General features: G+C 50.5%; 2 protein-coding genes across 2 annotated transcripts; one reads left to right on the top strand and one right to left on the bottom strand.

Moving 5' to 3' along the window:
- Window positions 1–3,457: 3,457 nt before the first annotated feature.
- On the bottom strand, window positions 3,458–6,196 carry ALG10 (ALG10 alpha-1,2-glucosyltransferase). Its single transcript, XM_049783739.1, has 3 exons — window positions 5,999–6,196; window positions 5,231–5,428; window positions 3,458–4,567 (listed from the first exon to the last, which is right to left on the bottom strand). The coding sequence occupies exons 1-3, from the start codon at window positions 6,179–6,181 to the stop codon at window positions 3,530–3,532; spliced, it is 1,419 nt and encodes a 472-aa protein (XP_049639696.1). The 5' UTR covers window positions 6,182–6,196; the 3' UTR covers window positions 3,458–3,529.
- Window positions 6,180–23,813, top strand: LOC126021986 (vitamin D3 hydroxylase-associated protein-like). The gene is made up of 13 exons (XM_049782872.1): window positions 6,180–6,482; window positions 6,610–6,730; window positions 12,468–12,546; window positions 12,819–12,921; window positions 13,576–13,590; window positions 13,671–13,811; window positions 14,109–14,252; window positions 15,739–15,872; window positions 16,025–16,231; window positions 17,787–17,827; window positions 18,252–18,376; window positions 23,153–23,278; window positions 23,712–23,813. The coding sequence occupies exons 1-13, from the start codon at window positions 6,180–6,182 to the stop codon at window positions 23,811–23,813; spliced, it is 1,641 nt and encodes a 546-aa protein (XP_049638829.1).
- The last annotated feature ends 110 nt before the right edge of the window (window positions 23,814–23,923 follow it).

Here is a 23,923-nt window from a genome sequence, read left to right as displayed (position 1 = left end):
TCCTCACCCCTGCACATTTATCTGCCTCATTCCTCACACACATCTATCACTGCACTCACATCCCATGCCATGTGCACACAGTGATGCTGGAGGCCAGGATGCAGCACAGGCTGACGAGGTGGCTAAGGCCCGGGCTCATCCTCAGCATTTTACTGGGCATGTTTGCTCACTGCTTATCAGGAACACCTGCAGGTTCATCAGCAGAGGACGGGGAACTCCCCAATACTAGAAGATTCCTCTGGGCTCAGCTCCCTGAAACCAGCCCCTCTAGCCCATTTCTGGGAGAAACCCCCCCACCCCCAAATCCCAAGGCTGTGAGGCAGCATTTGCTCTGGTGTGCTGGCTGTCTCTCATACACTCTGCCACCCTCCACTTCGCCATGCAGTTACCTGCTAACTGGAAACAGCCTGTGACTCACGAGGCGGTCGCTGCCTCCCAGGGGGAGAAATGCAAGGCCATGGCACAATTCACGTGGAAGGGCCCCGGGTGCTGTGGCCCAGCCCTGACCTCTGTGGCTCTAGATGGCTTTCTGAACCAGTCAGATCTGCGGAAAAACGTGGCCCTATTGACTTGGACTTCTGTTTGAGTTTCCTTGATACAGTGAGTGAGAGAAGCAGCTTGAACATGAAGTCTGGGGACAGTTTCAGAGCCCTGCATCAAGGCCTGCATGTCAACTTGCCCATGCTTGGCCTTAGCCCGCAGTAGCTCTGTGCTTCCCTCATATGCTTTGCTGAGGGCTTGGCGCAACAGAAGGCCAGGCCGCAATGAGCCACGCGGGTCAACCTGGTGCTGCCAGGAGGGAATGAGGAGAACCAAGTCATTCCAAACAGCTCTGACAAAGGGGGCTAGAAAGAGGTTGCAGAATTTCCAGCGACCCCACATCATGAAACATTCCTCACCGACAGCTTGATGGATATGCTCTTAGAGCCCAGAGTCTTTGGGAATGTCACTGACAGTTAAACAGGGTAAAAATCATGGTCCTGGAACAATCTGAGATGCTGCAGCCAGGGCTGAGAAGTCGCTGGGAGGAGAGGCAAGGGCGCCCCCTGGTGGGGCTAGGCAGAGACATGAGCAACTACCTCGGAGGGGCCTTTAGTCCGACCCTGCCCTGGACACTCCTGAGCTGACAAGACCTCAAACCCAGGGGCGCACAGGACATAGGACACAGAACACATGTGTGTGTGACACATGTCATGGGCATGCAATGTGGAACACACTACAAAGGACATACTGGGGCACAAAATAGGGCACAGGACGCAGGTCTGATGGGTTCAGACTGGTGCTGGGGGGATCCTGAGCCCTGTCATCCTGCCCAGTGTCCAGGAGAGGAAATGGGGCCTCTGAACCAAACAGATACCCAGACAGCGCTTCTAAGGTGACAGCCGGTACCCTCCGTGCAGCAGTGGGTGGGGGTGGCAGGGCTGTGGGGTCCCACAACATGCACTAGACCAACCCAACCCATTCCCTCCTCCAGCTACTCCTGCCCACTCAGCAAGCGGCCGAGAGAGCCCCATAGACAAGTATACCTGCACTTCTGTGACTGGAAACAGCAGGCGGGTTGGGAAGGATGCTGTCAAGGGCTGGAAGCCCAAAAGTGCTGCTGTCCCTGTCTGGTCTGGATATTTTGTTCTACCTAGCCCTGGCCCGAATTCCACCTGCAAGCTCAGTCCTGTGTCCATGGGTGCCCGAGGTCCACACAGAGCAGGCCCTGTCGAGCAAGGCTTGGTGGAAGACCCTGAAACTCGCCATCAGTGCTCTCAGCAATCATCGTTTCAGGCTAGTAGAGCCCTGAGTCACCCACTTGCCCCTTGGCCCTACTGGGGTCCATCCTGCAGCCTCATATTTCACCTGGGAGCAGGAAACTTCCTAGGCCACTACCCCACCAGTGGACAAAGGGACACAGGAGTGACCTGTGTGGAAGCTCTGCCAGGCAAGACAGGCATCTCAGGAGATACAGCCGGTGTAGCCATCTATCCCCCAACACATGCACCGGGCCACACACTGACCCTTCCAGCCACTCCCCTATATTTGGGGGTTGACCCCACAGAAGTTGTAGGAAAGGTCCCAGAAACTAGAATGATCTATGCATGGTGTGCACAGGGGCCCTCTGTCCGGCCTGTTGTCAACATGCTACTCCTTAGGGCCAGAGAGTGAGCCAGCCTGCAGGGCCACACTTCCCACTCAAAAGATGTGTCTCTCTTGGTCTCAGGCTGCTAAGAATGGATGAGTTCAGTCCAGTGACCCACAAATGCACCGTCTGACGAAGTCACTTTACTCCTAGCCCTTCTGCTTCCAATTCAGTCTCACCCCAAAACAACTTCCACGTGTCTCATGCCTGAAATGCACCCTTAATCTATTTTGACTAGCATGTTTGCAGCCACACAAGTGTTTAATACAGCAGGTGTGCATATCTTTTCAATATTATAGGAAGCACCCCAATACAACTCCAGGAGGGTGCGGATACCTGAATCAGCTCACTGGCCCTTCCCCGGACACTCCCAGGCTGGGCCTGGCAGACATGCTTCTTCTTAGTGAAGTCCTGGCAGCATCTGAAGCACACAGCATCAGACGACAGGGACAGCAAAGTGGGAAAAGAAGCCTGACCCAGCATGCTCTGATGGTGTCACCAAGAGTCTAAGCTTGTGCTCCTGAGATGCCCACGCAAGTCCCAAGCTGGCTGCTGGCCACTGTTCATGCTGAACCTGCAGTCTAAAAATTTCCCTTGGAAACTTGTCAGAGGGTTCGAGAGAGGAACCTGCAGTCTAAAAATTTCCCTTGGAAACTTGTCAGAGGGTCCGAGAGAGGCCCCAAGGGGCCCCCAACGCCCTTGTGAGCAGAACAAGGCCAAGCTGCGACTGCAAGGGACAGCCCAGGGTAGCCCTGCAGGTCTCCAACATGCATAGTGTGTGGGAGTGTCCGTCATTAAATGCAAGGTCACATGTTGGGAATACAATCTGTTCGATGCAGTTCTCTCAGGGCCAGGGTGATAGCAGAGTGAGCTGGGCACTTCCTTTGCATGTGGCTGACCTGGATTCTATCTCTGGCACCACGAGTCCTGAGCACAGCGAAATAAAGGTGATTCTCACTTATCTTTGGCCATTTGTATATTTTCTGTTAGAAATGAATGAAAAACACTTCACAGTTCTTAACAAAAATCTTAATAAAAAAAAAAAACCCAAAATAATTAACTTGGTGCCTAAACATGAGCTGAAATGGGGACATTCCCATCTCTAAGTCTACTGCGCCTTGCGACTGAAGTGCCAAGAGACAATTCTGTGGGCACAGGAATGCTCAAAGGGGCCACACACTGCTGCTTCAGAGAAACACAGGCAGAGACCAATGGGAGCTGAGTCCACAGCAGGCAGCACTAATGTGCCACTTGTGTCCGTTGGCCCCTCCGGGCCCTCCCACATCATGTGCACTAGCCCAAAAGTCACCCATGTGCCTGGGTGAAGGTAGCACTCAGAGGTGCTCCTGAGGAGATGGCAGTAGCACCGACACCAGATCAGGAGCCCAAGCCTGGTCCACGCTACCACATGAACCTCTGCACATCCTGACTGCCAGGCCACTGGAATGTCTTGTGGAGAAAGACGTAGAAAGTGAGAAAGTTCAAGGCCACGTAGCAACCCAGCTCACAGGCGAGCCTGGACATGGGCGGCGGGGGCACGTGCAGCCGGTACATGAGGTAGGGCAGGATGAAATAGCGGAACTCTAGGAGCTGTTGTGGCACTATGGCCGCTGCCAGGCAGGCGAAGAAGGCCAGTTTCCAGAAGACAGACCTGGACCGCAGCGCGTCGGCCAGGGCCCAGCCAGCAAACAGGTAGGCAGGGACCAGCAGGTAGGGCACGGCTGGGTGGCACTGCAGCAGCCGCCGCCAGACGTAGAAAGTGTAGTGCCGGTTGTCGGCCAGCAGGTACTTATGTGCGTAGGAGAAACGCCAGACGGCTGCCAGGCCCAGCAGGATGAGTAGCACACAGGTGCCGCACCGCCGCCACACCAGGCCCACAAAAGCCCGGAGCCTGCCAAGCACCAGCAGGTGTGGGGAGGAGAAGCAGAAGGCAAACGCGCAAAAATAGAAGAGCTGCGGTACATGCAGGCAGGCCTGGTGGCTGCTGCGGTCACCCACCACAATGCCACCGTTGAGGAATACGAAGACACAGAAGAGCAGCCCCAGCAACACGTAGGGCCACACCCGCAACAGCAACGACTGCAAGTTTTGGGGCCGCGTGCAGAAAGTCACGAGGAAGTACAACGGTGCGGCCAGCTCAGAGTGTGGCCGCCCCTCCTTGCGCTTCCCCAACTCCGTGGCCCAGGCCTCTGCCAGCTGCTGGGCCACTACGGTGCCTGCGCAGAAGGCGGCCCACACGATGTTGGTCTGGCGGAACATGAAAGCGCAGAAGCCCAGCAAGGCTGCTGTCTTGTGGTTCTTGTAGAGGCACATCAGGTAGGCGAAGAGCGTGAAGAACACGGAGCCTGCATCGGTGTAGTAGAGGAAGTTAAAGAAGTAGAGGGTGGGGAAAATGGCCAGGGTCACTGTAGACAGGACACGCTGCATGCCTGAGGCTGCCTGGGAGGGAGAGATAGTTCCGGTGAGTGATGCAGGACAGACATGGGAAGTGTTGCCAACAGAGTTGATGAGCCAGAGCCTGGGGTTTCTTAAATAGGATCCAAGACTAGTGATCCATTTCTGCCAATTACGTTTCCGAGAAGCTTTCTGGGGACACCCGTGAGTAGGGGGCCAGTGAGCCCAAGTATGATCCACATGGCTCCAGCCCAAGACACAGGGACAGATCCATAGTGAGGGCGTCCGGCCTGCATTTCCACCTCTACAACATTTCCCACAGAAAACACAAACCCTCCAAGCAAAGGAATGGATGTTCTTGTGTAAACAAAACAGGTACCAGAAAGACTTACCAAACTGGCCTGTGCAAGCCATTGCTGCTTTCGAAAGTCACACACCAGTAAGAAATTCAGGCACTGACAATTTTCTTTACAGATACAATGAATACTAAGGCAAGTAGATGTTTCTTGACCCCACTGCACTGAACAACTCTGTCCAGACTGGGAAATGCTCCATGGGCTGAGCCAGGCTCTGTATGAAGGTGGTTTCAGATCCCGGCACCACCTGGGTTTGTCTCAGCACCCAGTACCCAGCACAGAGACGGGAGCAGCCCAGCGGCCCCAACTCTTGATCAAGAGCAGCAGCCATGTGGCCCGCCCAGGAACGCACCTTAGTCCTGGGCTGCAGCTTGCGAAGCAGCAGGTAGAGAAGGTAGAAGGTGCCGGCGCTGAAGAGCACGTTGATGAAGCGCAGCATCCCGATAGAGCACACAGCGTGCTCAGGCCACCCGAAGATCCAGCCGGCTGGCTTCACCACACCCACCGATGCCAGGTACAGGCCGGGCAGAGTTGTGATCATCGGGTCCCACTACAAACAAGATCCGGGTGAGACCTGGGCATCCATGTCACTCTTGTGTGCGAAGGGGGTGGGGGTGGGTTTCCCCGCACAGAGGAGGGATAGGTAGGGAAAACCTCTTCCTCTCTCTCCCTTCTTTACTTTTCTCAATACCCACTTTTTGTTTGTTTGTTTTGGGGCCATACCCTTCTTTGCTCAGGGGTTACTCCTGGTTCTGCACTCAGAAAACATTCCTGGCAGGCTCGGGGGACCACATGGGATGCTAGGGATCGAACTCTGATGGGCCATGTGCAAGACAAACACCCTTCCCACTGGGCTATCTCTTACTGTGCTGCACATGCACCTGCACCCACATCCAGACTGACACTGGCACCCACGACTGTACCCACAGCCACACCTGCACCTCCAACCTGCACCCAACCGGTACCTACACCCATCCCCGCACTCATCACCACCTACACCCCATCTGCATTCACATCCACATTTGCATCCACACATCTGCACCTGCATCACACCTGCATCCACACCTGCACCTGCACCGCACCTGCACCCGCACTAGGAGCCCGCCCCCCGCCGGACCACCTGGTCGGGGCCGAAGTGGCCCTCGCAGAAGCGCTGCGCCTGCGGCAGGTGGAAGACCTCGTCCATGTAGGGCTCGCGCAGCGCGCGGCTGACGGCCGAGAAGAGCAGGCAGGTGGCCAGGAAGGTGCAGCTCAGCGCGGCCGAGAAGTAGTAGCCCTCCAGCGACGCCGTGGACGCCGCCATGGCCACCCCGCCGCCCGCGCCGCACGGCCGCAGAAGACGGGGACTGCCCAGCAGCGAGGCCGACCGGAACCACTCGGCTGGGACTTCCGGGGAGGCCGGACTCGGTTTCACAGGGACCACTTCCGGGACGCACCGGAAGCTGCGCTGTCGGGGAAGCACCCATTGGCCATCACGCCGGAAGAGGCGGTTCTGGGGCTCGCGCCAAGGACGCACCCGGAAGCCTAGCAGGAGGGACGCCCCGCCGACAAGGAGCGCGTCGATTTCGAGTGTCGCCAAACGGTGGCGCTGCCGCCTCGCGCATGTGAGCCCGCGCGCGCATGCGTGGAAGGAACACTGAGCCCTCGAAAGGGAAGATGCGACTCAGTTCTGGGAGATCCCAGCGAACGGGTGGGCGTGGCCCGGGTCACGTGCTTCCTCGTGACTCACAGGGCGGAGACCCCGGCGGTTCCTGCTCTCCTTTGGCCAGCAGCGGGCACCGCCTCTGGGATTTAGGCCTGCGCTCTCCAGTTGCCTCTTGGCCTGGTCCCCGGGGCTCCAGATCGCTGGGAGGTGTGGGTCTGCGTGCTCAGCAGGAGGCATGGAATCCAGAGCACGTGAATGCCCGCAGTCACACTCCACCTTGGTACACCTGGCGCTTGCCCAGGAAGGGGGGAGGAGGCCGCACTCCCTGCAACCAGTGGTGCCCTCTGCTCCTCCCACCCATGCATTGGACACTCGAAGGTCCCAGTCTGCCCCGTCCCCTGGTCCTCTTTCTAAGTCGGACACGTGCACAGCAGAGGGAAGCCTGGGCCCCCTCAAAGGATCATCAGTCTGTACCCAGCAGCACCACGAGGCCACCTGCGGCAGGGCACAGGGCCAAGTGTCCGGTTTATGGTCACTGACCCAGGACAGTCTAGCTTGGCCAGAAGCTCACCCATACCTTCCCTTCCGTCTGGTATGAATGGGGTTCCAGCCCTGATGAGCCCCATCCTGTGGGCTAGTGAAATTTGGACTCTGCTTCCTCTTTAAAGCACCAGAGTCCTTGCTAGCCCTTGGGGAATAGATGTAGGACAGTGCCCCAGTGCATGAGCCCCGCAGTGTCTCTGGCTGGCACAGGGTTGCACTGACTTCTCTAAGAGGCTTCTCTAGTTCTCCCCATTAGCCACTGTTTAGGCCCCATAAAACGCAAACTAAGAGATTCTGTGGTTCAAGTCAGTCCCTTAGGCCAGACCACATTTTATTTTGCAATCAGTGTCCATCAGGATGGAGTAACCTCCTCCCATAGAATAGTGCTCACTAAAGTGTTCACCTGAAATGAAATGAAATTCTAATAAGAGCAAGAGGAGTCTGGAAGTCTTCAGTTCCATTTCTCTCACTTCCTGTGAGCCAGTTACCTACCCAGGAATTAGATGTACATGGTGAAAAGACGCTGCCTGCTGCACAGCACATGTACCAGGAGCAGAGAGTCCCTTGCTTTGTTGGCTCGGACATCAGGGACTAGGGTTCTTTAGGAACCAGCCTAAGTTAGGTACCAATGGTTGGCATATTTCCCCTTCAATATTTACCTCTGTAAACTTCTCTTTGCAGGAAAGTCAACTGTGTTAATACCTGGAGAGTCATCTTTGTACCTAACAATTTCCCAACAAACCCCATGTCATTCATTAACTTTTCCTGCCTTCTGAAGGGAGCTGATAGATTAAGATTGCTAGGGAGAAGGCATTTTCCATTATGTGTTTCTGTATTAAGCCTGTCATCCAAAGGTTCAGCGATGGCCACACCACATTCTTTTCTATTAATAAATATCCAGAGTTAGCTGTCTGAGAAGGAATCATGTCTTGTGCTTATGTGATCTGGAGACAGGTGATAAGGGCTGGTGATTCTTTTTTTCTTTTTCTTTCTTTCTTTCTTTTTTTTTTTTTTTTTTTGGTTTTTCGGGCCACACTCGTTTGATGCTCAGGGGTTCCTCCTGGCTAAGCGCTCAGAAATTGCCCCTGGCTTGGGGGGACCATATGGGACGCCGGGGGATTGAACCACGGTCCTTCCTTGACTAGCGCTTGCAAGGAAGACACCTTACCTCTAGTGCCACCTTGCTGGCCCCGGCTGGTGATTCTTGAAGGAGAAAGTCAAGGTGGTGGGGAGGATGGATTAGAATAGAATAGAATAGAATAGAATAGAATAGAATAGAATAGAATAGAATAGAATAGAATAGAATAGAATAGGGACCCAAGAGCCGTGACTCACCAATGCAGATATCTGCAGGATACTGAAGACAGACTGGGTGGCTCAGTAAGCCCAGATTGAAGCTTGGAGTTTGGCATGAAAAACAGAGAAGTGTTTCTACTGGGATTCTGTGCTCAGTTGGGAGTGGATATGATGGGATGGTCTGTTAGCATGAGCCAAGGCATGGCTCAGAGAGATTTCACAGCTAAAAGGACCCAAACTATGAGGGCTTTGCACAGTATAGTACTGAGAGGCTTCATGCAGAGGCAGAGTCTAGTCCTAGGAGTGCTCACTTCTGAATGATCCCCACGAGTGCTTGTCCCTATCTACCAGTGGGAGTTCTTGCCCCTGTCTACCCCTGGAGGTGCTCCGTGTTCACCCTTGTTCACTCGAGGTGCTGATCTGTGTGCAGTTTGCATCTGATACTGAGACAAATTTGTGTTTCCTGAGGGCCGTGGTCTCATTACTGGATCCTCAGAGACCGAGAATACTTTTTTTAGCCACAGGTCAGAGGACAGCCTCAGGCAAGGGGATCACAGCCAAGGAGATCCCATGTGCAGACCCTGAGGGGCCACTTACTTGTTGGGGGAGCAGGAGGCTCCTTGTGTGGCAGCTGGCAGGGTGTGGGTGGATCGGAGCTGTAATTAAGGGAAGGTGTACTGGGCCATCCACACCAGGCTCTTCCTAGTGGGCTTTGGGGAAGGATACCCACATCCAGTCCTGGGACTGGACTCAGATCATCCGGTCTATGTCACGGCATGCAGTATAGATGTCTCCATATAGGGGAAGCAAGCCCATCAAATGTGTCTGTTGACTTTCCTGGTGCAGTGAGCTGATTTTTTCCCCAACAAATATTTTAGTCAGCAGGCCCGTTGGTGGACTTTAATTATACCCCCTATGTGGATTACTGGCAATATTTCTGATATTCATGACATGATAGTGACATTACAATTTCTTACTATCTCTCCCTTGCAAAAATACAGGCCAAAATTACAGGCCTCAGTCTTGACTCAGGGAAATTTTCGGCACCAAAGTTTGCAGCCAGTTTTACCCCCTGGCCAGATAAATCTGCATTTCTAAAAGCATAGAGGTCAGTGTAAATGCAACCCACTAGTTGGTAAACAGTTCCTATCTTCTTTGTTAGTTGCTGTGGGCTAGTCCCCAAATTGTAGCAAAACAAGTTTCTCTTCCTTTGTCATTAGAATCATGTCACTTCCTTACCTTTTAGCTTGGGATTCTTTTCACCTGTATGGCTAGTTTTTGATATGCATATTCTAGGGCCTAGAACCATGTGTTGTTCCTCCTAAGACTCTTTGTTATCATGGAAATACCTTGCATACCAGAAACGTACTTATACAGGGGTGGTGAACATGTGGCTCTCGAGATGCATGTGGCTCCCCGCCAAAATGAATGTGGCTCTTTGCCTCTTCTCATTACTTTGTATACTGTGGCTCTTTGCCAAGTTTGGATTTTGTTCTGTTGCTTCTGAGGAGGGGACGGACCTCTGAGGAGAGATCTCCAAGCGCAGAGTCCCGTCTCCCATCCCTCGGAAACAACTGCACGGGACAGCGAGCTGGGGACCCATGTGGCACATTTTGGGTCACATATGACCGTTAGTTCTGAGTGTGGAGGACACAGCACAACTTCACCAGCACTGCAGGATTTTGCCCCTCACTCAAAATGGCAAAATGCAATGTGTTTAATATATTATATGTTAAATATATATAAATATAATATATTGTTAAATTATATGCTTTTGTGTGAGTGTTTGTCTGTTTTGGCAGGTCACTGTGTGGTGTGGCTCTCTGATTCTCACAGTTTAAAATTTTGGCTCTTTGTGTCGAACTTGTTCACTACCCCTGTGCTTATATGTCACAGCTTGAAAAGTAAAATTGTCTCACGTCTATTGCAGATGCGAGTCCCTATGCAATGTATTTTGTGTGGTTTCATTATTTGATATTTCATATTTCGTCACCCATGCAATCCACTCTCCCTAAAGTGGATTCATCGAAATCCCACTGATGACTGTAGGACAGAAGCCACCTCCAACAGGCCTACCACTACTCACTCACAGTAAGCCCTTCTTTGCATGCTGCTCCTCAAAGATGAATACCAGGTAAAACTCCTCCCTTTCCACTGACAAATACTCATTTCCTAAGTCTGTCTTCTTCCAGATCTTAAAGAACTAAGACTAAGTATTTTGGGGGTCTGATTTGACCTTAGAATTTGAAAAGGGAAGTCAACCTTGGCAGATGTCCCGCCCTTAAGGAAGTCGTCACTACCTCACTACTCGCCCTCACCAATACCTCGAATTGCCTTGGCGGATGTCCCGCCCCTAAGGAAGTCGTCACTACCTCAGTACCTTACACCCACCAATGCCTCCTATTAGCTTGGCTGATGTCTCGCCTCTAAGGAAGTCGTCACTACCCCCTCCCCCTTATAGTATATAAGAAGAAATGTAGAACGCCACAGTCTTTTACCTTTGTCCTTTTACAGGCACACAGCAGCGGTAGACCCTGACCGGCCAGAAATAAAGACCCACTTGAGCTTTTGCCCGAGTAATCGTCTCTTATCTGGACTGCCAGACCTTTCAAATTCTCCTCTCTCTCCTTCCCCCTTTTTGGGGGAGCACACCTGGAAGTACTCAGGAGCTACTCCTGGCTTCTGCAGGCAAAGCAAGTGCTCAGCCCTTTGCCTGGTCTCTTTTTATTTTAAGTAAACACCAGAGCTGGAGAGATAGTACAGTGGGTGGCACTTGCTTTGCATGCATCCATCCTTGTCATCTCATATGGTCCCCTGAGAACTACCTCTAGTGATTCCAGAACAAAGAGCCAGGAATCACCCCGTGGCCCAAAAGCAAAACAAAAAACAAACAAACAAACAAACAAAAACCTCAACAAAATAAAGGCAACTTTACACAGTAATTTAAAATTATTAAAAAAATAAAATTATTTAAAGATGTATTTCCTTAATATTGTCTTAAGAATTCAGGATCTCTTTACCCTTTGTCTCATCATTGACCATCCACTGTCTTATCACCATCACCCATATCTCACTAACTCGTCATTCATCAGTCATCTGTTCTCTGTCATTCATCTCCCACCTGTCTCTTCCTTTATCCATACAAGAGTGTTGGTGGCCAGCCCACACCTTCTACCACCCTGATCTGTGCCCCACTGGCTCTGCTGGGCAGTGGGCCATGCATGAACCACGTGTTATTTGGGTTTCTGCCTGATGTTGCTTGAGCACAGTAGAAAGCAGGAGACAGGAGAAGGAGGAGACAGGACACGGCAGGCAGCAGAGAATCGTGGTCAGGCCTAGAGAATGGCTGGTCACTGCAAAGGGCAGCACATGGACTTTCCTTCATTGTCTGGCTGCAGGGCCCTTCTGCCATCTCTGGGCACTGCTGCTGTCATGTGGGGTTAAAGGGTCCAGCTGAGAGGCTGAGAAAGGTGGGATTTGGGGGGAGACCCAGTGCCCTCTCTTGGAGACTTTGACCCTCCTGTGCTTTCTCAGCCTCAGCTCCTCTACTCAGAGCAGCGCCTGGCCTCCTGCCTGGTCACCTCAGTTTTCCCAAGTCATGAGGCAGTGATCAGGGCAGCTCTGGTCCACACGGTTCAGCTTTCTGTGTGGTCATGGGAGAAGTGTTGCCTGCAGTCACTGTGAGGGTTTGAAACAGCACCAAAGAGTGAGGCTATCGTGACCCTGTGGGGACAGAGGGACAGGTTTTGTTCAGGCTCTACAATGGCCCCTCTGCAGTTTAGGGTCTTCACAGGGGTCTCTTTAGTTCAGTTTGCAGCTGGCAGAGGAGCCCAGCCCTCTGCAAGGCACCCATCCCGCCTTTACAGACTCATACCAGAGCTCCTGCTGTTGGGAATAACCCCTGAGCATGGCCAAGTGGGGCTCAAAAATCCAAAGCCAAAAGCACAGCAAAACATTCCAAACATTCCACAAGATTTCCAAGCATAGGTTGTTTCAGGCTACATTTGTGGGATGGACCCCAGGGTCAGGAGCTAGTGAACCTTTAAACATTTCAGACACAACTGAACATGTGCTCTCCACCCTTTCCTTTGTATCCCTGCTTCAGGTCCAGAGGTTGCCATTGCCGACTGGCCCTCAGTGTCTCTGCCAGTCCAGGGATCCCAGTTATCTGGATCTCCCCCTCTGTAGGAGGGGTCTGGGGGGCTTGGGCGGGGCACTGGCAGGAGGAGAGCACTAACCCTGCCTGTCACCTAGGACAGGTGTCTCAGTGTTACGGGGACCTGGCCTGGCTGCAGGAGACTCGCTGATCCTGCAAGATTCATTGACTGTGTGTGTGTGCTGGGCTATCCTGTGAGCTCATCCCTATGGCCATGCTGGGGTCAGATGCACAACAGCCGCTGTGTGTCTTGGTGCTGACCATGGGCGTGCTAAGCACTGCCCTCCTGCTATGCCGCAGAGCCTGGAGGAAAGTTCTGGAAGCCAAGGCTGCCCGGGCCAGGGGCCTGTTGGAGCAACAGCTGTGCCAGGCCAAGGCTGCAGTGCAGAACTTCTGGCAAAAGGTGGGTCCTGTCCTTGCACCCCCACCCAGGGCTAACCCTGCAGACTGGGGACACTGTTGTGGGGACAGGAAGGGGTTAGGGAGAAGGAAGGGAAAAGGAAGGAGGAGAGGACAGAAAAGAAGGCACAGGGAGGAGGGGGCAGGGAAAAGGGAAGATAGGACAGGAAAGGGGAAGGAGGGAAGAGGTGAAAGAGAGGAAGGGTTAGGGAGAAGGGTGCAAGTAAGAGGAAGGACAGGGCAGGGAGGAGGGATTAGGGTGTGTGTGTGTGTGTGTGTGTGTGTGTGTGTGTGTGTGTGTGTGTGTGTGTGTGTTCTGGGCTGTCCTGAGAGCTCCAGGTCCCCTGGGGCGGACCTGCCAGCCTTTCCCATGGGGAACTCTGCAGTGTGTCCCACAGTCTTGACCCCATTTGGTGACTCATCATCCTACAGAATAGTGTTGGGACCAAGGACCATTAAAGTGCCACCCTTACCTGCCCTTACCCACCCCACACCCTCCCACATCCTTCCTCACCCACTTTCACACTGTTCCCACACTCCATCCTTTCACTTCATTCCTCATTCTTGTCTCACTATCTCTGGAGCACTCCAATGGCTGTGTGTTTCCCTAACATCTGCTTGTCCCTGCAGAACTCTGACATCTGTGTCTGTCCCCCAGCACCTCAACATCTGTGTGAGCCCCAACATCTTTGTTCAGCAGCATATTTGTGTGTCTCACCCACAGGATTCTGATGTCTGGGTTTGTCCCCGCAGCATCCTGACATCTTTGTGTCTCCACAGCACCCCAACATCCATGCTGAGTCCATCGTCTGCCTGTCCCTGCTGGAGCTGACGCAGAAGCTCCAGGAAGGGGTCCTGTGCCCAGAGCTCGTGGTATACAGCTACATGGAGCAGGTGAGGACCCAGCAGAGGCCCGAGCATTACTTAGCTCTTGGGGTGCTGCAGCTGCCTGGTAGAGGGCCAGGCTACTGGGGAGAGGATGTCATCAAAGTCATCAAAAGCTGTTTCCTATGTGATGGGATGTGCTGGAGAGAAGGGAGAGAGGCCGTTCGGCCACCAGATCCTGAGCATTGGGCATTGTGAAGGGTGCAAGCTCTGGGGCAGAGAGATCTGCAGGAGCACAGGGGTGGGAAGGACAGTGTCCCTTCCATGTTGTCAAGCCCGGGGCCTAACTTGTTCTGGGGCTGGCAGGTCCTGCAGGCACAGAAAGAGCTGAATTGCCTCACTGGCCTCGTGCCTGGCTGGGAACAGCAGCTGCAGGAACTGCAGCAGCGGCTGCACCGTGGACCCCTGTACGGCGTCCCCATCAGCCTCAAGGACAGCTACCAGTGCCAGGTGGGCCAACCCTGCAGTGTCAGCTCCTGACGCCTGCTGCTCTGCTCCCCCAGACATCCCCACCAGTACCACCAGCTTTCACTTGTTCTCACCACACTCTCACTAGCTCCCACTGGCTTTTACCATCTCCTACCAGCTCTCAACAGCTCCCAGTGGCTCCCACTAGCTCCCACCAGTTTCTACTGGCTCCCACTGGATCCCACTGGCTCCCAGTCAATCTTCCACCAGCTCCCACCATCTCGCAGCCACACTCCCACCCATCAACCAGCGCTTCCCAGCTCTGCTTCTCTTGCATCCCGGGTTCACTCCAGCAGATAGGGGAGCTGTTGACTCAGGTAGTTCAACTTCTCTCCTGTAGGTCACTCTTATTCCTACTGGTTCCTCAGGGGATTCATCAAATTTGACCTGAGGCAAGTCAGTCCTAACCTGGACCCAAGTTTCTCAAGTTCATCTCTCAGAAAACAGTCTAGGGAAGCTAAAAGAGAGAGAAGGAGAGGGAGGGAACGTCTGTGCTCTGCTAAGGGAGTATGTGGCACTCTGAGCCCTCTGCATCAACACTTGGGTAATCCATGATCTAACTGACGTTAACTTCTGTGGATACCTGGCATTTGGTGTTAGAGAAGGGTGTAATCACAAAACTAGATCCAGATAATTTCACTAAAGTAGGAATCATCCCAACACAATCCATTTCACTGCTCTCTGGAGTCCAGGGGGAAATGGAGATAATGCATACTTGAAGAAACATGGCTAGGCAGCAACCAGTTTCACCACACACTGTGTGGGGCAGGGGAAATAATGGACCACTTCCAAATCAGTTTCTGTGGATCAAGACATTGTGTGCAGACCTATGAGGATGGTTCTGTTGGCTTCTCAGGACATAGTGCACAGTGGCAGTTCTTCAGACATCAGAACACTCTACATGCTAGGACAATTTTGTTTATTTGTTTTGGGCCACATCTGAATATGTTCAGAGGTTACTCATTGCTCTGTGCTTCGGAATTTCTCTTGTTGGTGCCCAGATAGATGGCATCTATCTATCTATCTATCTATCTATCTATCTATCTATCTATCTATCTATCTATCTATCTATCTATCTATCTATCTATCCATCCATCCATCCATCCATCCATCTATCCATCATCCATACATACATACATATATGGTACAGGAATAGAACTCAGATCGACCATATGCAAAGTAAGCACCCTCCCTGCTGTGCTATTGCTCTGCCACACCCCCATCCAGGACCTTTGATTCAGCCTCTGTGAATAGTTGGGTCAAATGTTGTTTTAAAGTCCAAGCACATGTGTCCATGGCAGGTGCGTGGCCCCACCATATACAGAAGCACCGCCATGAGAGTCCTGGGCAGGCAGCACGAAGTTCTCCCTTCTTTGTTGCCTTCTGGGTCCTGTCTAGCTATCCTGTGTTCCACTCATGGGACTGCAGAGACTCAGGTGTCAGCCCCGGTGTTCCTTGTCCCCTGTAGGGCCAAGTATCTAGCTGCGGCACATTCACCTTGCTGGACAGTCCTGCCATGGAGGACAGTGTGATAGTGAAGGTGCTGAAGAGCCAAGGGGCTGTGGTGTTCGCCAAGACCAATATCCCGCAGGCCATGATGAGGTGCTCTAGTCTGGCCCTGCCTTTCATCTCAGCTCTGCTGCTGGGACCCACCAAAACTCCTAACCTGGGGGACCAGAACCTGGGGTGCTGTGGGGAAAAGGGAGGAGGGGCCCGAGTAAGGGCAGAGATTCCAGGATCTTGGTGTCTTTCAGCTACAACAGTGGCAACCCTATCTTTGGAAATACTCTGAACCCCAAGAACCACAAGAGAAGCCCCGGGGGCTCATCCAGTGGAGAGGCTGCGCTGATCGCCACAGGGGCTTCCATCCTGGGCCTGGGCACAGATCTGGGTGGTAGCATCCGCTTGCCTGCCAGCTTCTGTGGGATCTGTGGCTTCAAGACTACGAGTGCCCGGCTAAGGTGACAGGGATCCTCTGAGGGACTCTTAGGGTCTTACTCAGGATCTCTCTGAAGGTCTCTCTCAGGGTCTCTCTCAGGATCTCTCTTAGGGTTCTATCTCAGGGTCTCTCTCTCAGGGTCTCCCTCATGGAATTCTCTCAGTTTCCCTGAGGGTCTCTCGAAGTATCTCTCAGGGACTCTCAGAATTTTTTCACAGGGTCTTTCTTTGGATCTTTCTCATGATCTCTATTAGGGTCTCAGAGTTATACAGGGTTGCTCTCAGGTTCCCTCTCAAGGGTCTCTCAGGTTCTCTCTCAGCGTCCTTTCAAGGTCCTCTCATGGACTCTCTCAGGGTTCTCTGTCAAGGTCTCTCTCAACATCAGTCTCAGGGTTGCTCTTAGGATCTCTCTCATGATCTCTCAGGTTCTTTCTCAGGATCTCTCTCGGGGTTTCTCTCAGGATATCTCTCAGGGTCCTCTAAGAGTCTCTCTCAGAATCTCTGGGTCTCTCTCAGGGTCTCTCAAGATGTCTCAGGATCTCTCAGTGCCTCTTTCAGGATCTTTCTCAGGGTCTCTCTGGGTGTTTCTCTTAGGGTTGTCTCAGAGTCTCAGGGTCCCTCTCAGGATCTCCTCAGCTTTCTCTCTCATGATCTCTCAGGCTCTTTCTCAAAATCTTTCTCAGTATATATCTCTCAAGCTCTCTTAGTGTATCTCTCAGGGATTCGCAGGGACTCTCTCAGGTTCTCTCTCAGGGTCTCCCATGGTCTCGCTTAGGGTCTCCCATGTTATTCAGGGTCACTCATGATCTCAAGTTATTCAGGTTCTCTCTCAAGTAACTAAGGATTCTCACAGAGTCTATCTCAAGGCTTCTGTGGGATCTAAAGGTTTTTCAAGGTCACTTAGTCTCTCAGGATATCTTAGAGCAGGGGTCTCAAACTTGCGGCCCACGGGCCATTACAACATTGTTGTACGGGCCGTACAACATTTTGTGGCCCGCGGCCAGCCTTCAAATACTGTAGTATTCGCGATTATTCGCCTATTGAATAATCGCAATAAAAATCGCATTAAACATTCGCATACCCCGAGCAGTTCCGTTCAATTTTTTGCGATTTTTTTCTTACTAATGCGATTTTTATTGTGAATATTCGGTAAGCAAAATCCCTTATGCGGCCTGCCTCACCCCGACTTTGCCTCCTGCGGCCCCCAAGTAAATTGAGTTTGAGACCCCTGTCTTAGAGTCATTCAGGATCTCTTAAGTCACTCAGAATCTCTCTTCAGATCTTTCTCAGGGTCTCTCAGGTTACTCAGTATCTATCTCAGGGTCACTCAAGTTATCAGGGTCTTTCAAGTCACTCAGGGTCTCTTTCAGTTCACTCAAGATCTCTCTCAGGGGCTCTTTTAGGGCTGTGTACCAGAGTCTTTTTCAGAACCTTCTTACACAAGACTGAAGAGTTGTTGAGGTATTTCTGAGGCTTGACCAAAGGAATGACCTGTGTAACTGAGTGTTGTCATTAGTGGAAACTGGCCCCACTTAGCCCACTTCTCTGAGACCAACACAGAAAACCCCTGTTTTACAGCTCGAAGGGTGTGACACCGATACTGTCAGGCGCGAAGTTGGGTGAGCCGCCCTCACTGTCTGCTCTGTAAGGGGATGATGATGAGCAGTCTAGAGAGCAGAACAACCTGGCCTAGAACAAGTGTGGGTCCCCCTGTATGCTGCTGCTTACTTCTGTACCCCAAGATGCCCAACTTGTGTCTATGTAGGCCTTGCCTGAGCTCATGAAGAGTCGGGGGTATAGATCCCATTCCCCTCTGGCAGTAGCCTTGGGAGGGCATGTTGGTAGTGGTGGAGGGAGAAGCTGAACCCCTGAGAACTCACCCCAGGTGATATATCCAACAGGGGAAGAGGCCATGCAGGGCCAAGGGCTTGAGCCCATCTCTCCCTGCAGAGAGGACATGTAGTCTTTCAAGGTCCCAAAAATATTCTAGGGAGCAAGTCTGGGCTCCTGACCACCCCCACCACCTTCTCCTCTTTCTCCCAGTGACATCCAGCCTGGGGCCCATGGCCAGGGATGTGGACAGTCTGGTGCTGTGCATGCGGGCGCTGCTGTGTGATGAGCTGTTTCGCTTGGACCCCACCGTGCCTCCGCTTCCCTTCAATGACCAGGTGAGCCACAGCAGGGCCTTGTGGAGTCCCCCAAAATGTCTAGTCCTTGTTCTGGCAGGAGTAGCTGCAGCCACAGTTGCTTTCCATGCACTCTGACTCTGCCCATGTACATTAGGATGAACCATTTCACACGGATTCTGCCAAGGTTTTCTGATGGGGCCCGTGAGATCCGAAACCCTGAAGTGCTACACGACAAAGAGGCAAAGGCAGTGATCCAAGACAGCAAGGCTTTTATTCAGGCATGCCTGGGCTTGCAAAAAGGAGCAGTCTTGAACCCTGTGCTCAGGGCAGAGCAGGTTTTTATACTTTTCAGATCATTCCATTACATCTTATCAGTTACACAAAAGGTGATATATATAAATTCTAATTTACACCATACATCCCCTTTTCTGGCACCATGCATTTTGGTGAAGTTTGCGTGGAGATTGATTTATAGCCTGGCTGTCAGGGCCTCAAGGGAGGATGGAGGTGCCTGCAAACTGCAGGGGTCCTTGGGCCTAGAGGTGCCTGGGGGCAGTGAATCCTAGAAAGCAGATGGGGACGTGGGAGGTTCTGCTTGGTCAGGAGGAAAATGGAGCACATAATTCACCTTGACATTTATGACTTTTAGCTATAATTTCTCTTAACCCTTTAATACCCCTCTTTATTTTTAAAGAAAGTTCTAATCCTAGAGCATATGCTCGAACTCAGGGACCATCTGGTACTGTTATTTTAAGACCCACAGTTTCACTGCACTTATTCTGTGTTGTACAAATTCAACCAGCTTGTTAATTATACAGGGCCCTACTATTAGTAAGATAAGGAATAAGACCATGGGACCAGCTAGGGCTGATAGCAGTGTAGTTAACCAGGGTGACTTATCGAACCAATATCTTTGTAGTGCTTATCCAGCCTTTTTTTTTGGGGGGGCCACACCCAGTGATGCTCAGGGGTTACTCCTGGCAAGCACAGGGGACCATATGGGACACCAGGATTCGAACCAACCACCTTTGGTCCTGGATCGGCTGCTTGCAAGGCAAACGCTGCTGTGCTATCTCTCCGGGCCCCCCAGCCTTTTTCTTAATGTGCCATAGAATTCTTAACTACCCTAGATCCCAAGCCCATGGGTTGGTTGGTATTTACTTTTCTTAACACTTACACCTCAGTAGGAGCAAATTTTGTAGAGTATATCCGGATTCCCAAACAAATCACACCAAGTCAAAGTTTAGGGGAGGAATCCCCATGGTGACAGTCTGACCCACAACCCCCCCCCCCCATCCAGTCTGGGTAAAAGGGTGTCATTCTTGCTAGTCGCAGTGCGGTCATTACAGTCACTGCTGCTGGAACACCAGGACTGTCTGCCTTCTGTTCTGTTCTGTCATCTTAGTCAGGTGGATCTGTAAGGTTTCCTTCTTATTCAGGCTGTGATTTCACCATGAAGAAAAGGAAGTTCCTGCTTCCTCTTCAATCCTGCAACTTAAATAGCTGTTGGGGTTGGGGAGAACAACATAGAGCCCTAAACTCCAGTTGCCTTTCCTATACTGGGTCAGACAGAGTGAAGAAATCTTACACCTAGTAATAATTTTCTTACCCTTAACATTACCAAGGGAAGCATAATTTTTGCTTCTTTTCTTATACCAGCCATCTTTGTTAAATGTCAGTGTCGGTTTATTCTTGCTACCTGCTCCAACCTCTGAGGTAGATAGGCATAGTGTCATTTCCAATTGTCAACTTGGCTCATTGAGTTCCTGTGGCCCTTCTTTCCCCTTATTTCTCTGAAAGCTTTTCCTGATTACTATTCTGCTCCATGTTTTCCCTAAAGATTTCGCCACCCTAATAAGTCATTAAAGGGAATGTGGTTGAAGATTAATTTTCGGAAGCTACTTCAGGCTGGCAAGGGACTGTAGTCTTCATTTCTAGATAGGGTGAATCTTATGTTACCCTAAAAGAGCAGTTAACTGGTTTACTTCAGCAGTTTTAACACCTGAAAAGTACCAGATTAATTAGACAAGGGAATACTACTTAACCCAATCAGGTCCTAGAGCAGTAAATGGTACAGCTTGAATGGTTCAGCTGCCCTTATTATTTGTAATAATAATACAAGTTAAACAACAGAAATCAAAGCATCATAGCACTGTCAATAAACACAGCTCTGAGTTACTTCATATATTACTGAGTAATGCTTAAATTTACAATTTTGATCTGGTCTAGTACAACCAATAAGAACATTTCCACATAAGTTACTTCAAAGAAGTAGGTTTTAAGTTAGGCCCACTAGAATGCGTTTAATCAGCTACAAAAATAGTTTTTCCTCTTCACCTTTACCTTGTACCTTGCCAGATATTTGAATAACTTTTCGCCCTTTTGTTTGCATAAATACAGCGATGCTGGAGAAATCTCCATCTGGGGCACCTCCATTACTTACAGAGAATTTCTGAGGATAGAGTGGGGACACAGCAGGTTTATCATGTCACGGTCACTCAGGCTTGGCTGACTTTAAGATGAGTTGGTCAGTTCAGTATGATGATCTTGTGGATGGCTGTGGAAATCTCACTCTGTGCAGAAATTCCCTATATGTCGCCTGTCCCACTCCTCTTCATGTTTGGAAGAGACAAGATTTTTAAACAACATTTAATAAAAATTAAATAAAGCTATGGTCTCATTAAGCTTATAAGTATTCCATGTTAAAATTCCACTATGCCAGATTGACACAATTCTTAGATCAATATAAAACATAAATTATCTTCATAGATTTTCAAGTTTGCAATATAAAGGAATTATAAATTTCAAGACATGACCTTTCCTCACAAATTTAGTTACTTTGTTCTCCTTAATAACTTAGAACACCATCCAAGATAGTTCTTTTTCTGTAACTATTTCAGGCATACCAGTTAGCAGTTTTTTTCAAATTTTCCTCACCATCTCTTACTGCTTTATTACTAGTCATAGGTTTACTACAAAACAACCCTGTTGATTCTCTTTATTAATCCAAATGCCAAATTTATGACAGTGCCCCAAACATTTATCTTAGATCTAAATTACCAAGTGATTTTAGGCTTTGCATGACCATACAACTTTAGCGAATGATAAATAGGCCAAGTGTAATGAAGAATAACTATTACTTTTTAAATTCAAGCACTATAGTAACTTAAGTTGTAAAGTCTTAGAAATATAGAATAAGACTGATTTTACTCCATTTTTAAAGGGTCTAAACTTTATACAAATACTTAAACCCTTATTTTTTTTCCCAATTAAAAATTGCTAGAAACACTTCCATCTGACAGGAACCGGTTCTCTCATAGTACACTTAGTAAACACAATCTAGGCATTTTCACATTGTTATCTAGATTTAGGAATCTCAACAATATTAAGTGTTCACAAGATTAACAATATTAACAAAATGCTAACCACAACATTTTCTACAGTTTCAACTTTAAAAAGCAATATTGATTTTTAATAGAAACATAAAGATTCACATTATAGTCACATTACAATGCTGTTGGAATCTGTTTTAAACTTGTAAAAGTTTCTGATAATCCTCCTCCCTTCCCTGAAATTTTATGGGTGAGTGGCACTTATAATGTATTAGAACCAAATCAGAAAGCTTAATCATAATCATTTGCAACATTACCCATCAATTTTTCATTTTAAGAAACCTATAAATCAGAGAATTCCCTATGGAATTGCCCGGATTGGAACAAAGTCACCGATTCAGAATATACCTGATATGAGGGATCCATGCGTCCCTGATCCTCCAGAATTCCTGGAGTGTTCCCCAGGGTGTGGCCTGTGATCCTGCGACACATCTGTCGGTCACAGTCCACCAGACAGTTAAGGCCCATGTAGACAGCCACCCGTGTTCCAATCGTACCTCCTGGATCCGTCTGTTAGCCCTCGATCAGCATTCTTAAATTCATGCACACAGATCACACTAAGACATACAAAAAACGTGAGACAGGCAAGACAAAAGAGGTGCCAACCTGGTACTTGCTGTTCCAGACCACTCTTTCTCAATGTGTGTCGACCTCATATCTCGGTGGGACCTCCAAATGATGGGGCCCATGAGAGCCCAAACAGGTGGTGCTACACAACGAAGAGGCAGAGGCAGTGGTCCAAGACAGCAAGGCTTTTATTCAAGCATCCCTGGGCTCGAGCGCAAAAAGGAGCCATCTCAAACCCCAAGTTCAGGGCAGAGCAGTTTTTATACTTTTCAGATCATTCCATTACATCTTATCAGTTATACAAATGATGATACACATACATTCTAATTTACACCATACAATTCCCTGGCGCCACACTTACAGAATTCCAATGAAGTTTTGCGGAAATTGATAGCCAGGTTGTCAGGGCCTCAAGGGGGGTCGGAGGCGCCTGCAAACTGCAGGGGTCCTTGGGCCTAAAGGTGCCTTGGCCGGTGAATCCTAGAAAGCAGATGGTGACAGGGGCAGTTCTGCTTGGTCAGGAGAAAAACGGAGCACATAATTCAACTTGACTTTATGACTTTTAGCTACAATTTCTCTTAACCCTTTCAGTTCTGCCTTAGCTATGAGGAGTGTGGAGCTTTCCAGAGAGACCCAAGGATGGGGGTAGGCCTTCCCCAGTCCACACAGGGACCTGCTCTGCTCAGCCACCAGCCGAGGGGCAGCTGCAGGCCTCCTGCACTCAGGAGCCACCAAGGGGAACAGTGGAACCATGTGTGGTGTGGGGTAATGGAGGTGAGACTGTAGATACCCAGTAGCGCTGAGAGTGAACTCAGAACCTCTTCCTCTCCTCCCCATGTTTCTCCCCTTGCACAAGCTCTACTCCTGCTCCAAGCCCCTGCGCATAGGCTACTATGAGTCTAACGGCTTCTTCGAGCCCCTGCCCTGCATGAAGAGAGCAATGCAGCAGAGCCAGGAATTGCTGGAGAGGGCAGGCCATCAGGTGGGCTCCCCTGACCACAGGGCCAGAACAGGGTATGAGTAGAGTCCACCATGGGGGATGGGAGGCCCTGATGTTGGAGAAATGGCAGCACCTCAGGCCTGCTAAGGCCAGAAAGTCAGGTGGAGGTGAGAATGAGGAGTCAGTTGGAGGTGAGGGGGCTCAGGTGGTGAAGATGGGGATGTCAGATGGCGGTGGTGTAGAGGGTGAGGGGGGTTGTTGGATGAGGTCCTGTGGAAGTGAGGCTGAGGAGGAGAGGATGTCAATGGAGGTGAGAGGTGAGGAGGTCAGTGAGGGTGGCAGGTAAGGGAGAGATGTTAGTGGAGTGTTGGGTGTTGCTGCTGAGATCAGCTCTGGAATTGGCTGTGGGAGCCCAAGATTTCAGCCAGGATAAAGGAAGGCCTGACCGTGATGCTGTCACCTCTTTCTTCTCTAGCTCATCCACTTCCCAGTTCTACAGATAGAGTACATGACTTTCGAGCTCTTTTATGGAAGTTTCATGGCAGATGGAATGGAGACCATAAGAGAACTCTTGTGAGTGGGATATTGAGGATGGACTGGTCCAATGAGAGACCTCAGGGGCATGTCTGGGTGTGTCCAGGGCATGTCTGGGCTTCTCAGGACATATCTGGGCATGTTCATGGCATA

This window comes from Suncus etruscus, chromosome 11 (genome assembly GCF_024139225.1).
Source record: "Suncus etruscus isolate mSunEtr1 chromosome 11, mSunEtr1.pri.cur, whole genome shotgun sequence".
Classification (NCBI taxonomy): domain Eukaryota; kingdom Metazoa; phylum Chordata; class Mammalia; order Eulipotyphla; family Soricidae; genus Suncus; species Suncus etruscus.
The sequence above is the reverse complement of the archived record's forward strand: the minus strand, read 5'-3'. Positions and strand labels throughout refer to the sequence as shown.